This window comes from Diceros bicornis, chromosome 12 (genome assembly GCF_020826845.1).
Source record: "Diceros bicornis minor isolate mBicDic1 chromosome 12, mDicBic1.mat.cur, whole genome shotgun sequence".
Taxonomy (NCBI): domain Eukaryota; kingdom Metazoa; phylum Chordata; class Mammalia; order Perissodactyla; family Rhinocerotidae; genus Diceros; species Diceros bicornis.
Window position 1 is genome coordinate 51,904,382 of NC_080751.1, and position 17,111 is coordinate 51,921,492.

At 46.0% G+C, this 17,111-nt stretch overlaps 1 protein-coding gene across 1 annotated transcript in view; it reads left to right on the plus strand.

Annotated features, from left to right (window-relative positions):
* The window catches only part of LOC131412080 (xanthine dehydrogenase/oxidase-like), a 70,977-nt gene that overhangs the window by 42,468 nt on the left and 11,398 nt on the right, over positions 1–17,111 (plus strand). The window contains exons 17-30 of the mRNA XM_058551505.1: positions 667–836; positions 2,977–3,100; positions 4,813–4,932; positions 5,800–5,896; positions 6,780–6,904; positions 7,694–7,827; positions 8,249–8,336; positions 9,561–9,647; positions 13,490–13,681; positions 13,864–14,009; positions 14,817–14,898; positions 15,470–15,565; positions 16,215–16,343; positions 16,992–17,066. Of these exons, the coding sequence (XP_058407488.1) occupies positions 667–836; positions 2,977–3,100; positions 4,813–4,932; positions 5,800–5,896; positions 6,780–6,904; positions 7,694–7,827; positions 8,249–8,336; positions 9,561–9,647; positions 13,490–13,681; positions 13,864–14,009; positions 14,817–14,898; positions 15,470–15,565; positions 16,215–16,343; positions 16,992–17,066 (1,665 nt within the window). The remainder of the gene's footprint in view (positions 1–666; positions 837–2,976; positions 3,101–4,812; positions 4,933–5,799; positions 5,897–6,779; positions 6,905–7,693; positions 7,828–8,248; positions 8,337–9,560; positions 9,648–13,489; positions 13,682–13,863; positions 14,010–14,816; positions 14,899–15,469; positions 15,566–16,214; positions 16,344–16,991; positions 17,067–17,111) is intronic.

Consider the following 17,111-nt stretch of genomic DNA (forward strand, 5'->3'; position numbering starts at 1 on the left):
ATAGTTCCTGGCATATAGCAAACATTCAATAAATATTAGCCATTACTATTATTACTTTGAAGATACATAAAACAGAATTTTATTATAAAATGAATACATTTTAGAATATTTTGGAAAATACTGAAAAGTAGAAAGAAGAAAATAAAAATCACCCAAAATCCCACCTCCAAGGGAAAATCATTATTATATTTCTTACTTCTTTCCATTTTTTCCTATGCATATTTTGACATGTATATACTATATTTACGATATATTTTTTCTACAGAATTCAAATCATTATACACACACACAAATACATAATGTTTTATGTCTCGTTTTTATACTTAATGTGATCTTACTTTCCTTCTAATTAAAATTCTTCAGAAGCATATTTTCACAGTTGCATACTACTGCATTGTATGAGCACAGCATAATTTACTTACCCAGCCGCCAATGAATGGACATGGAAATTCCTCTTTTTTGTTGCTGTTCCTGGGTAGAGTGATACTATGACGACCTGCTCAGTCAAGTCTTACCTGCCTTTCCGTTTCCTTTGCTGGGTGCCCTCCTGCCTCCCCCATTCACTCCTCAGGTTGCTTTGGCCTGAAGCTCTCCAGGGCTTCCCTGGGCCTGTAGGGGAACAGTGTCCTCTGCAGCTCAGCCTGACTGGTGACCATGTTGTTCCAGGAGGTGCCCAATGGTCAGTCTGAGGAGGACATGGTGGGCCGGCCCCTGCCCCACCTGGCAGCAGCCCTGCAGGCCTCTGGGGAGGCCGTGTACTGTGACGACATCCCTCGCTATGAGAATGAGCTGTCCCTCCGGCTGGTCACCAGCACCCGGGCCCACGCCAAGATCAAGTGAGTGTAGTAAATACAGCCGGGAGGAGGGCGCTGGGAGCACCCTGCCAGGCACTGGAGATGCCGAGATAATGAGGGTCCCCCAGGGTCTCCCGGTCTAGAGAGGAGCATGGGGACTCATCTGAAAACCAGTCTGGAGAGGAGCAGGAGAGGGTAGGGGCTCAGGGGTGCCCGGGAGGGGGAGGTGATGATGCTGGTGAGATAGGCAGGGCCGGTTAGGAAAGTGCTGATCAGGGAGATTACACTTGGCCCTGGGCAAGCAAGGAGGGGCTGCTGAAGATCTTTAGCAGGACCAGGCTAGATCTGCGCTTTGGACACTGGGCTAAACTCCAGTGCAAGATGTCGGGAGAACTGGAGTCAGCGCTGGGGGGAGGAACACGGCCTTAGAGTCTGACAGACCTGGGATTGAATCCCCGCCCCAGGGCTTAGCAACCGTGACCTTGGCCTTCATGCTTCAGCTCTCAGTTTTCCCATATGTAACAGGGTGTTGTTGTGAGGATCAGTGTCCACAAAGGACCTAGCAGAGAACAGCTGCTTGTACCTATTTGTCGAACTTTGAGAGCCCAAATGGCAAGAGTTGCCACCTCTATAATGACAATAATACCTAACACTCATATGGCATTTAATATTTGCTGCAGCCTGGTTTAAAGCGTTTCACATATATTGGCTCATTTATTCCTCACGACAACCCTACAGACAGGTCCTATTTTCATGTGCATGTTCCAGATGAGGAAACTGAGGCCCCACAGACAGGGTCAGTTACTTGCCCCAGGCCACGCAGCTCACAAGCGGCAGAGCCGGAGCTGGAGGCCGGGCAGCATTAGCGCCCGGGCTGCGCTGCCCCTGGATGTTCAGGCCAGAGACTGAGCTTGATTCCCTGGTGGGCACAGACGCACACCCTGCGAGTAGAGCAACGAGCAGAAACCCACCTTGGGCCCTGCCACTTCATGGATTAGGGATCAGATCTCCTCACCATTGGTCTTTCCTCTGCTGCTGCTCCTCGCCTGGAGATAGGCTCCAGGAATGGTGACCTGGACACAGATAAAAGCTAACAGAAAAATAAACTTTTCCGGGTCCCTGAAAAAGAAAATGTTTGTTTCAGAGGATCTGGTGTCCAGCCACAGGGTAAATTCATTTGCCTTTCTCCTTGTCTGGAGCCCATATTGACAGAACCGTGACCCGCACCGTCTACACTCAAACAACTTTGCTCCATCCGAGTGATGTCTGAATGGATGCAGGAGGATGGGGGTGGTGGGGGAGGGACTTTGTAGTAACTGCACGGATCAGGGCTTTCCCGGCTGCACGCTCCTGGAAGGCAGTGTGGTAGAGCAGAAGCGGACCTGACTTGGGCATTCTTCATGACTTAACCTCAGTCTTAATCCCAGCTATGCTGCTCTCTGGCTGGTGACTTTGGACAAGCTACTTAACTTCCCTGAGCTTGAGTTTCCCCGAATGTAAAATGGGGATAATGGCAACGACTTTCTGGGGCTTTGGTGAGGGTTACCTGTTTGGAAGTTGGCTGGTACTTCAGAGGGGTTTCCATACGTTTCTCTAGGGGCCTCTGCCCTATTTCGCCATGCGGGCCTGGGCCAGAGTGAGCAGTATGTAGTTCAGACTGTTAGAAATGACAAACTCTCTGGGCAGTCTCCTTTTGAGGTTTGAATTTCCTATTTATGGCCTTGGTGCCCCACCAGGCTGGGATAGCTCCCTGAATGTGGGGAGAGAAATCTGGCTGTGTGATGATGTCCAGGGCCATTGGATCGGTGGGACAGAAGGGCCCCCATGTGCTGATTCTCAATGGGCATTAGCTGTGATGTGGGTTTATCTGGAGCTCTCCGAGTAAATGCTACACATTATGACTTGGTTCTCTTGTACTTGGAGACCAGAATAGGGCCTTGTATAAGGTCCATGGGGGTGGGCCTGTCCTATTCATCTCATATCCGCCGCAGCACTCAGCACAGTGGCCTCACATGGTAAGCATTCAATCAACACTTGCGGGATAGGATAGGATAGAAAGTGGAGAGGGGAGGAATTAGAGTGGAAGAAAAACCATCAAAACGAGAACAGGATTATCCAATCGGGTGACAGGTTTTTCTCTTCGGTTTTCCCGCCTGGCGCCTCACACATGTCATTCTTACAGGATCATCGATACTTCAGAAGCTCAGAATGTGCCAGGGTTTGTTTGCTTTCTCTCTGCTGATGATATTCCTGGGAGCAACAAAACTGGACTTTTTAATGATGAAACAGTCTTTGCGAAGGATGAGGTATGTCCTGGATTTTTTTTTTTGAAGTTAGTGGAATGGGTATTTAAATTTCAATTTGTGCTCGTTCCTTCAAATCCATAATCTTGAAAAGATGATACATATGCACATCTTGTGGCTGTCATCCAATTGGCCAGTATTCAGGACAATCAGTAAAAGGGTGGAACATGCCTGGTAGCACTTTCAATTTTAACTTAATGTTTACTTGTTTATTTAATCAATGGCTGCTATTCGTGCACGGTAGGATGATTCCACACCAAAGTGACATTAAAACAATGGTGGTGATTATATTTGAACTGACAATCAGGTTCTTACAGGTACAGTATTAATCTCCTTTATTACAAGAAAATAAAAATATATTAAAGAAACTAGCCAGAATAGAAATCATGATACCACCACTATGTGTATTGATAATTCACTTATATGAAAGTTCATCTATTGATTTCAACTATACAGGGACTTCTGCCAAAAACAAAAGTTTCCAAACATTCCAAGAAAGACAGCTACTACAAAAATCCATATACTTTTAGGATAGTTCTCAGACAGTCACTTTATAATTCCAATACAGATCAAATGTTGCAAATTGGTGGAGGGTAGGTATTGCAGAAGGGCAAATTCACCTTGTTATTGATATAAAAGTGAAGAACAAAATGAAAAACTACAACCATGAGACACAAGGACTCCAAAAGGAGAGCATTTGAAGGAAGAACAAATCGCTCTACAGGCTTCAAGAGCCTCTAAGACCATTGCTAGCATTACGGTCAGTGAGAATCAGCCAGGTTCAACAACCACTGTGCTAACCAATTAAGTCAATAACTTAATTGGGTCCTGAAGAGGTAAATATCAGAGACAGGCATGCTAAGGATTGGTTCCTGTTCTCATAAACCTCATATTCCAAAGTGATGAGTTGGACAATTTTTCTGTCGTTTATTGTTGGGGGGATGTTGGGAGAAAATTATCTCTGAAGGAGATCCATTAACCTTTTATAGGGACTGAATTATTAAATGAAAAGAAAACAATAATCATTATTCTATAAATCTAACAAAAAAACTGGTTTATGGTTCATCAAGTCTAAGAAACAGCAGTTGGGAACTACTGCTTCTGGGCATCCAGATGAAGGATAAGACATGATTGCTGCCTTTGAGAAGCTTTTGGTATAAATCTGGGAAATGGAAGATAGAAGAGAGTGGGGTGGTGGCAAGAAAATGAAACTGGGATCAGGAGCTAAGATTTAGTCATGGTCTAGTAATGAGCCAATTGTGATCTTGCCTTCTGGGCCTCTGTCTCTTCACATGAAGAGCAAGTGTGTTGGAGTAGGTTCGAGTTGACAGATACACTTCATGCTGCCACACCTCCCATTTTGCTGCTCATGACAGACATCACTAATCAATCACCACATTCTATCATGGGCAGCCTCTCAACAGGCCACCAGTACTAAGTCATCAGAATTGGACCTTGAATTGAAGCGAGTTTGCCATCCTGATACGAGAGATCTCCAACTCCTATTTCTGTTCTACTGATTCTAAACACTTATGAAGAAGCACATAACCCCAAATAGTAGGATAAGGAAATGAAAAGGCCCCAGGGCATTCCTAAAATGTGCCTTAACAGGAAATTGTGGGAGCAGGGATTTCCTTGGCCCTTTTGAACAACCCAAAATAATTTGCTTCATGGGGAGTCTAGTTATGTTCTTCACACTCTGGCTCTGCTCCTAGGTGACTTGTGTTGGACACATCATTGGCGCTGTGGTCACCGACACCCCAGAACATGCACAGAGAGCTGCTCAAGCGGTGAAAATCACCTATGAGGAACTTCCAGCCATTATCACAATTGAGGTAACTAGGACGGGCTGCCTGTGGAGAGGAGAGCTCCCTGGAGGCACCTTTATTAGGATCCTCTAGAGGAGATTCGAGCAGAGGCGGGATTTGACTAGATATGTTTTTTTAAATTATTTTTGTGAGGTCATATTGGCTTAGAATATTGTGTAAATTTCAGGTGTACATCACTATATTTCAGTTTCTGTATAGACTGCGTCATGTTCACCACCAACAGTCCAGTTTTCATCTGTCACCCTACATATGTGCCCCCTTACACTTTCACACTCCCCTCACCCCCTTTTCCTCTGGTAACCACTGATCTGTTCTCCTTAACTATGTGTTTGTTTATCTTCCACATATGAGTGAAATCATATGGTATTTGTCTTTCTCTGTCTGACTTATTTCGCTTGGCATAATACCCTCGAGGTCCATCCATGTTGTCACAAATGACACGATTTTGTCGTTTTTTGTGGCTGAGTAGTATTCCATTGTGTATGTATGCCATGTCTTCTTTTAGATAGGTTTTAAAATCTCTTCCAGCCCTGGGATTGTGTGGCCCTATGAAACCTACCCCATCGGGATCCTAGACTCAGTCTACTAATGGCCAAAGGGAGCTTCTCCTTCCCAATTTCAGCTCCAGCTGGTTCCTTGAGGGATTCTTTGCTTTTCCTCAAGATCCAAGGTTGTCCGTCTATATCTGAGGAGATGGAGGAACATGACTTCCTGGGCTACACATGAGCTTACTTTAAGTCTGTATAAGAAGCTAATAGAGATGCCTATGTGAGAAGGGAAAGGCAACAATTCCGAGAGCTTCTCGTCACCCAGTTGGAAAACACCTTCCTTCCCCTGAAAACCAAGTCACCGAAGCTTCTTTCTGACCCTCAGGATGCTATAAAACACAACTCCTTTTATGGATCTGAGCTGAAGATTGAGAAAGGAGACCTCAAGAAGGGCTTTTCGGAAGCAGATAACATTGTTTCAGGTACAGCTGCACCGTGCAGCAGTGGGGATTGCGCGGCCCTGGTTTTTGAATGAGATTCAAGAGCTATAACTTGAGTCCTGGGATAGGGAGGTGATTTCCTATCACTTCCTAACAGAAGAGCTCCTCTGATGTTTGTAACAAAACAGTAGACAGTTGGCTGGGAAAGAATTTCGGTCACCTTAATCTCCATTCTCCTGACTCTAGGCTGGATATGTCTAAGTGATTCTAGAGAGATGACAGTGTGTCGGATTTGGAAGACTGTCTAGGGAAGATAACTGTCACAGATGCCTGGCCGCCCTTAGGTCTGCTGGGCCTCTAACCACACAGACCCCTGGCCCACCCCGTGGCCCTGAAGGCTAGTGCTCCCCGCTCCCTTCCCCTTCTCCCCCACCCCCCACACTGTGAAAATACGTCCATCGTTCTCACCCAGGGCAAGGCTGCTGCTCAGACTCCTTTTGGAATTGTTTTCTAATTTGGCTATTGTGCATCACTAAGTCACTAGTAAGTCAATTCTCTAATAGGCCTGATAGCTTCAGTTCTGGAAGACATTTTCAGCTCTTCAATCACATCTGTTAATTCTTTACCTTTTCCAATATTTTACAACTATAGTTTTAAAATCTTCAATATCCACTGGCTGCAATGAGAAGAGAGCTTCATGCCTGATGCATTGCAATGTCATTCTAGTTTCTTTGTTGGGGTGGGGGTTCAGCTCCCAGATGGGTAAGACTTTGAGACCCTTTTCCACCCCCAGCTGGGGAACCTAGAAGCTACCTATGAACAGTTGATTCCTGTATGGGGCACTTGACAGGTACATTCTCTCCTTAAGCAAACTCACCCCCTCCGTGACCTGGGGCTCACTGTGGGAGTCTTATTGCTTCCCCAGGAGAGTTGCACATTGGCGGCCAACAGCACTTCTACTTGGAGTCTCACTGCACCATTGCTGTCCCAAAAGGCGAGGCAGGGGAGATGGAGCTCTTTGCGTCTACACAGAATCCCATGAAGACCCAAGTAGGTGTCCTGTCGTTCAGCTCAGGGGCCTGGGGTGGGCTTCAGAGTTCCCGGCAGACCAAGAGTGGCATTGTGGGAATGTGAAGAGGGAGACCTGGGCTGGTCCAGAAGGAGGTTTGGGGGTAGTGGTCCTGCAGCTAGACTCTGTCACCAACAGGCTGGTGTCACTGAGCTTATTACATAAACTCTCTCATCTATACACTGGGGCTTGGAGGGGTTGTTATAACGATTAGATGAGTTATAACATTTGTATAGAGCCTAGTAAGTGTTAGCTGTTATCATTCCAGTGCTACATGGCGTTGGTCAAATCATATCTGGCCTCAGTCTCCCCGTCTGTAAAATGAAGGGGTTGGGCTGAGCAACAGCCACAGCGACCATTAAATTATCTGCAGCAGCTCAAATAAATTTCTGCAGCGGAAACATCCCCCGTCTCTCTATTGCCTGTGATGTGACAGTGGTAGCCAGCATTTTTGGTAACTGTCCTGCTCTCATGACCCACCAGCTCCTGGTCAGATGGAATGAGTTTTGGCTCTGAAAGTATGCTGTGACCAGCTGCTCGCCCCTCTGGTTAAAACAAGTGTCTGAATTCAGTCTGCAGTGACTGCTGGGTGCCGGACCCCAGCACCACTACCCAAGGGCTGCACTGGGAGGGGAGGGGGATCCTCAAATCAAGGGATTTCAGAACTCACAGCAGTAATTAGGCCTGTGCATATTAGGCAGGCTCTGGGTCAGTCCTGAAGTCAGTCCAGATGGTGCATTCTGTGCAAGTGATTTTTATTTTGCCTCCAGTCCTTTGTTGCAAACATGTTGGGGGTTCCAGCAAATCGAATCTTGGTCCGAGTGAAGCGACTGGGAGGAGGCTTTGGAGGGAAGGAGACCCGGAGCACCTTGGTGTCCACGGCAGTGGCCCTGGCTGCATACAAGTGAGTTCTCCCAGTGGACTCTGGGAAGAAGAATAAGGTCGCCTCTTCCAGGAAGGCTTTCTGGTTTCCCCCTTTGGGAATTAGATTCCCCTTGCTTTGCATTTCCACAGCTCTCTGTGTTTGGAACTCTTGGGCATAGGGGTGAGGGAAACCTCGCCTGGTTCTTTATGTCCCGATGCACGTGTCCATGTCTTATTTTCCCGACCTGGCTGTGAGGGCCCCAAGCACAAGGACACACCTCACCTCCTCATGCTCCTCACCTGGTACAGCACAGGGCCTCGACAGTGAGGCAGCCCAGTGCGGGTCTGCGCGCTGTGCCAGGTGGGAAGAGAAGGTTTCCTTGCTGTTCTCCTCCCTGAGATCACGGGGCTGGGCTGTCCTAGAGACTCCCAGGTTTCTCACCCTCCGCTGCCTCCCTCAGGACCGGCTGCCCTGTGCGCTGCATGCTGGATCGTGACGAGGACATGCTGATAACCGGCGGCAGACATCCTTTCTTGGCCAGATACAAGGTTCTCAGTGTCGGGGGCTGTGCCCAGGCGGGCAGTGCCATCTCGTTGGGAAACCTGGGGATGAAGATCCACGGATTCTGGGATGTGCTCTGACCTTTTCCATGACTATCTGTAGAAGTTCAAAGAAGAAATAGCAATGAGAGAAATTCAAATCAGTCAACAGCACCTAGAGGGGTGATGCTGGGGAAAGCTGGTGGGCCATCTCCCAAGCAATGCCACAGGGTGGTGTTCACGACTGTTGTGAATTTGAGGGGTCTTTTTCCGCTCAGGCTCAGAAACATGATTTGTCAGCAGACCCGGGGCAAATCCATCCTGCAGCATGGCCTAATGTTAATGTGTTCACAACCTGATGTAAAACTCAGAATGACCACTTAGTAATTTACAACGAGAAGTGATACTTCCCATGGGCCTGGACTGGCACTCATTGTTAGGGTGGGCATCTGCCCTGCCAGACCATGTGTGGCTGGGCACTGCCCCATTTCCCTGTGGGACAGTCCCTTTTCTGGGCTTTTATGGATGACCAGTTCCTGTTCTGACCATGCACCCTTCTCTCTACACGCTAGTATAACCTTACAGGTCCCATCTAGCTCTGTAAACCTGGGAGCCCTCTCTCCCCATGAGCTGGCTTTGAGCATTTCCCCTTTGACCTCCTCTGACTTTGTTTCATAATTTAACTCCCTAAAAGTGATTGTATTTCTCCCATTCCCCAATTTTAGTGGGCTTGAAGAAAGTAACTTGGTCTTTTGGGATCCGTTTCCTCCCTTGCAAAATGGCCTGTAGGGTTTTGTTTGATGGTTACATAAGGTCAGGGAAGTGAAAGCACATTCATGCTCGTGCAAAGTGTAACTTTTATTGTTTGCTGGCCAAAAGCTGTGAGGGAACTCTCCGGCATCTTTCCTACTTTCTCTTCCCAGCACCACCCCACCCCCACCCTTTCAATGCCAACATCCTCTTTTCTCCCCCCTCACTCCTCTGGTAGAGCCAGAAGCCAGGAGTAGGTAGAGAGAAGGAGGAGTCTGGGGAGAAGGTGTCCAGAGGTGAGGAGCCGGGGGTGCGCCACTGGGGAGATGTTGGTTCCTCTCCTCTTCACCCGTTAAGTTCACCTTGTTTTCACGGTGTGATGTCTGGTTCTTTCCGTTTCCTCCACGTAGCGTAGATGGGAGGAAATGATTAGGGATAGACAGAGCAAGGGGACTGTGGAGAAATCACTCTCCTTTTTGGCAGGTTGGCTTCATGAAGACTGGGAAGATTGTGGCTCTGGAGGTGGATCACTACAGCAATGCTGGGAACACCATGGATCTCTCTCAAAGTGTAAGTAGGACTCTCCCCTGCATCCCGAGGGTGACCGGGAGGTCAAGGGCACGCCCCACAACCTGTTCATATGTGCAAGCACAGTGTTCTTCGCTTCTTGCCTGCTACGGTTGCAGTACTCTCCTATATGGTCCCTGCCTTTGGGTTCTCCATCCTTGGTTAATCTCTACAGCACAGAGATGATCATGTTACTTCTCTGATGAGAAACTCATCCTTCTTATTCAAGATATTTTGCCAAGCAAGCAAAGTTAGTTACAAAACTTTATGTACAGTATAGTGATATTGTATGTGTGTGTATGTAATGTTAATTTTATATATACGTATATATACAATGATACGCAGGGAAAATGTGTGGAAGAACATATACCAAATAGTGATCGGATGAGATTAAGGTGGACATACACTGTCATTTTCTACATTACACGTTTCTACATTACACCTTATTTAAAATTTGAGTTGAGGAGTTGAATTACTTTTTTATTTTTAACAATTTCATTGAAATATAGTTTACATACCATAAAGTTCACCCATCGAGATATATAACTTAATGGTTTTTGTAAATTCAGAGTCATGCAACCGTTATCACAATCCAGTTTTTGAATGTTTCCATCACCCAAAATGATCTCTTGTGCCCATTTGTAGTCACTCTGTTCCCGCCCCTCAGGCCCAGACAAACTCAAATCTACTTTCTGTCTTTATAGGTTTTCCTTTTGTGTGGCCTGTTCATATAAACAGAATCATACGCTATGTAGTCTTTTGTGTCTGGCTTTTTTCTCTCAGAATCCTGTTTTTGAGGTTCACCCATGTTAGAGCATGTATAGTTCTTCATTCCTTTTTATTAATGAAGAATATCCCATTGTATGGATAGACTGTATTTTCTTTTCCATTCACCACTTGGTGGACATTTGAGTTGTTTCCAGTTTTTAGCTTTTATGGATAATCTGCTTTGAACATTCTCGTATGAGTCTTGTGTAGGCATATATATTTGTCAATTTTGAAAATTAACAAGATTACCTTGGTGGTACTACTTTTAGAGTTTTTTAAATTTTGATTTTATAACCATACTAATTACATATGTGTAAATTCTTGTTGAAAAATCAAACATTTCAGGACAAGTAGAAGTTCCCATTGTCCCCACTGGGGTGCTGCTCCTCTCTGCCAGGGGCTTTCTGATTGGCTCAATTAGGAAACTTCACACTGCAGATCTCAGGTAAAAACTGTTCAAAATAGGAAACACTTCTAGTATTGTCACCATTTATAACACTTGCTTCTTGGTGCTGTAGGAAAAGTCAGGTTGAAAAAGATACAGTACTTGTCCCCAAAGATCTTACAAGCTTTTTAATTCAATCCAGCAAGTCTTTATCAGGAGCCTAGGGTGGCAACATAAGGAAGAACATGGCATTGTTTCTGCCCTCAAGAAGTTCACAGTATGGTGGGGGAGACAGATAATAAAAGATAAAATGAAATAGAAGTACAAGTTGACAAAGTGCTAAGGGAAGCAGAAATGAAATTAATTGAGACATACAGAAACCATCTAGGATGACTAAGACCAAAATAATCAGAGACACAAAAAGAAACCTGTGGGAAATAAACTAAAACCAGGATGAAACACACAAATAGAAGCTACCATTTATCTCATCAGAGAGATGAGTTATTACACCTTAGAGAAAGAACAGCATGTCATAAAAATGCAACAGTTGGAAAATAAAAATGAACTCTGTGAATTAAAACTGTGAAAGCAGAAGAGTTGAAAGAAACTTGAGGAGCTCTCCTCCAAAAAAGGAAACAATGTGGAAAAATATGAGAGAAAATACAAGAAAATTTGAGGTCCTGTCCAGGAGATCCAAAGAATAGAAGTTTCAGAAAGAAAGAATGGAAAAAAGATAGAGGAGAAAACTATCAAGAAGTAATTCAAGAAATTCCCCAGAACTGATAGGCACACATTTTGAGATTAAAAGAGCCATTCCAGGAACGAGCACAATGAAGGAAAATTAACCTATGCTAATTTACATCATTGTGAAATTTTAGAAACCTGGGAACAAAGAAGATTTTACAATTTTCAGGGAGGAAAAAAGCAGAACTCATTCCAAGAATTGGAAAGGCATTGATTGGAGTTCTCAATACTGGGGAGCTAGAATGCACTAGTAAAATACCTTCAAAATGCTGTGGGAAACTGGGAAACTTATTTCCAACCTAGAATTCTATATGCAGTCAAATCATCAATTAAGGGTTAAAGACATTTCAGATGTGCAAGTTCTCAAAAACGTTCCTGTCTATATACCCTTTTTTGAGAAGATATTGAAGGATGTACTCCAGCAAAATGAAGGTGTAGAACTAAGAAAGAGGAAGACACAGGATCCAAGAATAGGAGATTCAATATGGAGAGAGGCAAAGGGAATCCCTGGGATGCGTGTGAGGGGAAAATCCCAAAGGAACAGCAGAACGGCAGGCCTAGTGGAAGCCGGTTTAAATTGGAGTAGGCCAGAAGGCTTCAGGAATGATTTCTTCAAAAAGGTGAAACTGATAGAAAATCTAATGAGTTTGAACATATTAAGAGCAGATTTTTAGAACTGGGGAAAACTTTAAGTTGACTTAGTAATAAGTGCACAGAAAACTAAGCAAATGAAAAAAGAAGACAGGGGCCGGCCCGGTGGCGCAAGCGGTTAAGTGCGCGCGCTCCACTGCGGCGGCCCGGGGTTCGCTGGTTCGGATCCCGGGCGTGCACCGACGCACTGCTTGGCAAGCCATGCTGTGGCGGCGTCCCATATAAAGTGGAGGAAGATGGGCACAGATGTTAGCCCAGGGCCGTCTTCCTCAGCAAAAAAAAAAAGAGGAGGATTGGCGGATGTTAGCACAGGGCTGATCTCCTCACAAAAAAAAAAAAAAAGAAGACAATATTAACTCCAGAGGGGAAAATGTTATCAAGAGAGAGAGAAGCAATGACAGTATCACTACATGGTTCAGCTGTAAGTAATGTTTACAGAACTATCATATTAACCTGACTATTGATCAGATCAAAATATAACTATACGGGAGATAGGAAGTTGGTGTGTATGCAGGAAAAGGGGGTTAGGTAGGAGCTAAATTCTCCTTTTCCATAATGGGAAAACAATATAAAAGTCTAAAACTGAAAAAGACAAGTGGCAATATAAACACATTATTTAGAGATGTGGAAATTACTAATGTAAACAGCTGATAAAGAATAAGTGGTTGCCTCTGGGGAGCAGAAGGAAGGAAAGTAGAGGGGACGGCTGTTTTGCATAACATGACTTGTGGAAATATTTGACTCTAAGCTATTTGCAGTGCAACTTTAATGGGAATAAAAGCTAATTTAAAATTAATAAAATCATCTATTTTTTTAAAGAGGCTAGTGATCAGTTCCAACTAGAGGATCTGGGAGGGCTTCCCCGTGGAGTTGGTGAATGAGGATTTTAGTAGGTGGGTAAGGTGAGGAGGGGCATTACAGGTGAGGGTAACATGCAGTGAGAAAAGAGGATAAAAAAATATATCAGAGAAAGGTCATCAAGTGTCTTGAATTCCATGCTTAAAGATACATGGACTTTACTTTGGAGGTAATAAGTGCCATTTATAAGCAAGTGCTTGAGGTGATATGACCTTATATTTTAGTATGAGACATAGATTGGAGGGAGGAGGCACTGAAGGCCAAGAGAGCAGTAAGGAGGCTGTTGCAAGATCGCAGGGAAGAAATAATTAGGGCCTGAGCAAGAGCAGTTCACAGTGGGGCCTGGAAAGGCTGGGATGGGTGCAGCCATCGAAATCCCTTTTTGAGGAGCCAATGAAGTCAACGCACTCTTCTCTCCCATTTCTCTCCTTGGCTTCAGGTAATGGAACATGCTGTATTCCACATGGACAATTGCTACAAAATCCCCAACATCCGAGGCACCGGCCGACTGTGCAAGACCAACCTGCCCTCCAACACGGCCTTCCGGGGCTTTGGGGGCCCCCAGGGGATGCTCATTGCCGAGCATTGGATGAGTGAAGTTGCAGTGACCTGTGGGCTGCCTGCAGAGGAGGTAAGCTGGGAATTTGGTGGCACAAGTCAGAGTGGGTTAGCCTACTTTGAGGGGACAGTATCTTGGGCATCTCCACTGGGGGTAGAGGATGGGCAGGTGCTGCTGAGGGGGCTGGAAGGTTGACTTTGGGTTGTGCCCCCCTTGTCTCTTGACAAGGCCTCAGTGTCTCTCTCCTTGGGAAGGTGCGGAGGAAGAACATGTACAAAGAAGGGGACTTGACACATTTCAACCAGAAGCTTGAGGAGTTCACCTTGTCCAGGTGCTGGGATGAATGCCTGGCAAGCTCTCAGTATCACGCCCGGAGGAGGGAGATTGCCAAGTTCAACAAGTAAGCACCAAGAGAGGAGGAGTCTGACGTTCTGGTGCTGTCTGGGGTTTCATATTCTATAGCCTTTTTGCTGAACTCAAAATATGAAGCTGATAGTTTAATGGATAATGTATGAAGCTGCTGAGTTTGCCAACTCGTTCATAGCCATCTCTTTAAGATCCTGAAATGATCTTCAGCCTGGGGGCAGGTGGGCTCACAACACTCGGTGTCATAGCCCATCAGTGTGGTTCATCTTTACACATTTGTCTGCCTTCTGGGCACACCGTGTTCTAGAGAACACCAGCCCAGGACTAAGAACACCACAGTTATGCACCTGCCTCTGATATTAATCTATAAACGTGATCTTGGCAGTCACTCCATCTGCCTGGGCCTCAGTTTTATCATTTATAAAGTGGACATAATTATACTGGCTCCGTCTTCCTCCCTGAGTCACTCGGAAAACCAAATACAAAATGCATCATTCTCATCAGCGAGCCACAGTTCCTCCCTGAAATGATCACAGTCTAAGGTCGCCAGGGCACTCTGACCCAGTCCGAATTCCACTCAAGGAAGAAGAGTGATGATACTTTAAAGCTGATTCTCTCAAGGGTGGGCCCTGCTCCAGCTTCACTGAAGGACCCAGAACCCAAATTCCCGCCCTTCTCACTTTGTCTCCGTAATTGGGGCAGAACTCAGTTATGACAATGGCTATATGGGCAGCTCCAAGGATGCCTTGTTCCAATTTTACAAAGTTGTTGACTGAAAATATGTCCAATTGAACATAAATATGGTCGAGAACATCCTATGAGAATGTTCATTTTTCTCTAGGGAGAATTGTTGGAAAAAGAGAGGATTATCCATAGTTCCTACCAAATTTGGAACACACTTCTCAGTTAATTTTCTGAATCAGGTAATTGCTTTGTATGATTTTGTCCCTCTCTGCCAGAATGGGCCTCCGTTTTCCCCTCTGTTTGCAGTATTGCAAAGTAAAACCCATGGTCACTGGTAACAGAGCTGACTAGAGGAGCTCTTTGTTGTTAAAATGAAAGTTGAACTTGCATACCCCCATTTGCCCCATATGTCGTGGGACAGTGAGAGCAGCATGAGACTCAGAGATCTGGGGTCAACTTCTAGTTCTTACTCCTCCTGACTGTAGGGCTAAGGGCAGTTACTCTGCCTTTCTGATCCTAGTTCTTCATCTACAGAGTGAGGACAAAGATATTTGACCCAGCTCCCTAGGACGATGGGAGACAGACAGAGAGAGAGAGATGAAAAAATTTTGCAAACTCCTGAAGGGCTATATAATTAAATCATGAGATTTATACTGCTCTAATTTCTGTCTTGGGTTTATATCCAAAATGTTGCTGCTGGGTTTTTTTTTTTTTCCCTAGGCTCTAGCACCTTTGCTGGACTAGGTCCCTAGCCCTAAGCTGAGTTCGGATTTACCGAATTTTGTGTCTGGCATCCTTCTCTTCCCTTAGGCAGGAGCCCTGATTCATGTGTACACAGATGGCTCTGTGCTGCTGACCCATGGGGGCACTGAGATGGGCCAAGGCCTTCACACCAAGGTGGTCCAGGTGAGCAGCTGGGAGGCTGTGGGAGTCCTCTCTGGCACTGTGGTGTCTGTGTGAGGGCAGATGCTGTGTGAGACTGAGCAGTGGGACACACCAGAAGCAAAAGCAGGCCTAGACGCTGGCCTTGGCCCTGCTGCTCATTTTCATGTCACCGTGGGCAAGTCTTCTCCCTCTCTTGGCCTCAGTTTCCTCATCTGTGGAAAGGGGTTGGCCAGGTGATCTCTGAGATCACAACATTCTAGGGCTCTGTGACTGTGTGTGTCAGGTGGGTGTGTTGTGTGCATAAACGTAACCAGTTCTGCACACACAGGACTCTTTACAGTGGAGCTGGGAGGATGTGGCTGGATTAGAGTCGGCACACCTGCTTGGCTCATGGGACTGGCCAACTGGATTTTTTAGAACAGCCAAGGTTAGCTTAAAAAGGCACTGTTAGTCAACATTAGGTGCTTGGAATTTTTTATCCATTGAAACCACTCCATAAATTACTGCTTCAAATTCAGACACATGTGAGAACATGCCAGGCTCAGTAGAATTATAGTTGACAAAATTATTTTCTTGCCTGTAGCAGTGAACCTGAATCCTGCCTTGGGAGAAGGTGGCCAAGCCACGTGCTAACCCCTTCCCTAGAGAGTGATGTCGTCTCTCTTGGCAGGTGGCCAGCAGAGCTCTGAAAATCCCCACCTCTAAGATTTACATCAGTGAGACGAGCACTAATACCGTGCCCAACACCTCTCCCACGGCTGCCTCCGTCAGCACTGACCTCAACGGACAGGCCGTCTACGTAAGGAGCCTCAGGAGCCAGCAGAGCTGAGGGCCAGCCCGAGGCTTTGGGCCTGGAGAGTCCCCCGGGTGGGAGCTGGAATGACCCTTGCAGGCTCTTTGGCTGTGGCCATGCTTGTGGCTCTCTTATCCAGGAGGAAAACGCCAAGCTAAAAGAGAGGCCCAAGAACTGTAATTGCTTCCATGCAAGTCAGGAAGGATGAGGGTAGCATGGGGAGGAGAGTTGGAGGGAACACAAGGGGTTCTGGGAAGACATACTCCCTGCTGTTAGAACTGGCCGCAAGACAATGGACTGAAATTGGAATTCGACTGTGGGGTTGGCCAGTTAAGACCCACCTGCTTCTCCTCCCACATGGGAGATGTAATCAAATGAAGGAGTTTGATGGGAGAAGTACCTCCTTAGGGACCTCTCAAACATTTCACCCTCTGTCAGCCTGAGAACTGGGTCAGGAAGTGCTCTCCAAGCAAAGGTCAGTGCTTGCCCGTTTGGCAGGGTCCTCTAGCTTCCACTCCGGCCCTAGTCGTCCCTGAGAGGGTGGCAAGGCTGTTAAAGTGGGACCTTGGGTGCAGCATTAGTAGGAAGTGGCCTTTGCCTGTGTGGGGATGCAGAGGATTGATGTGTCTGGTGTGTGGTGGATGTGTTCTCTAGAAAGCTTGTCAGACCATCCTGCAAAGGCTGGAACCCTTCAAGAGAAAGAATCCTAGCGGCTCCTGGGAAGACTGGGTAAGTCTGAGTTCATCCAAGTCGCATTTGCAAATAAGAGGGGAA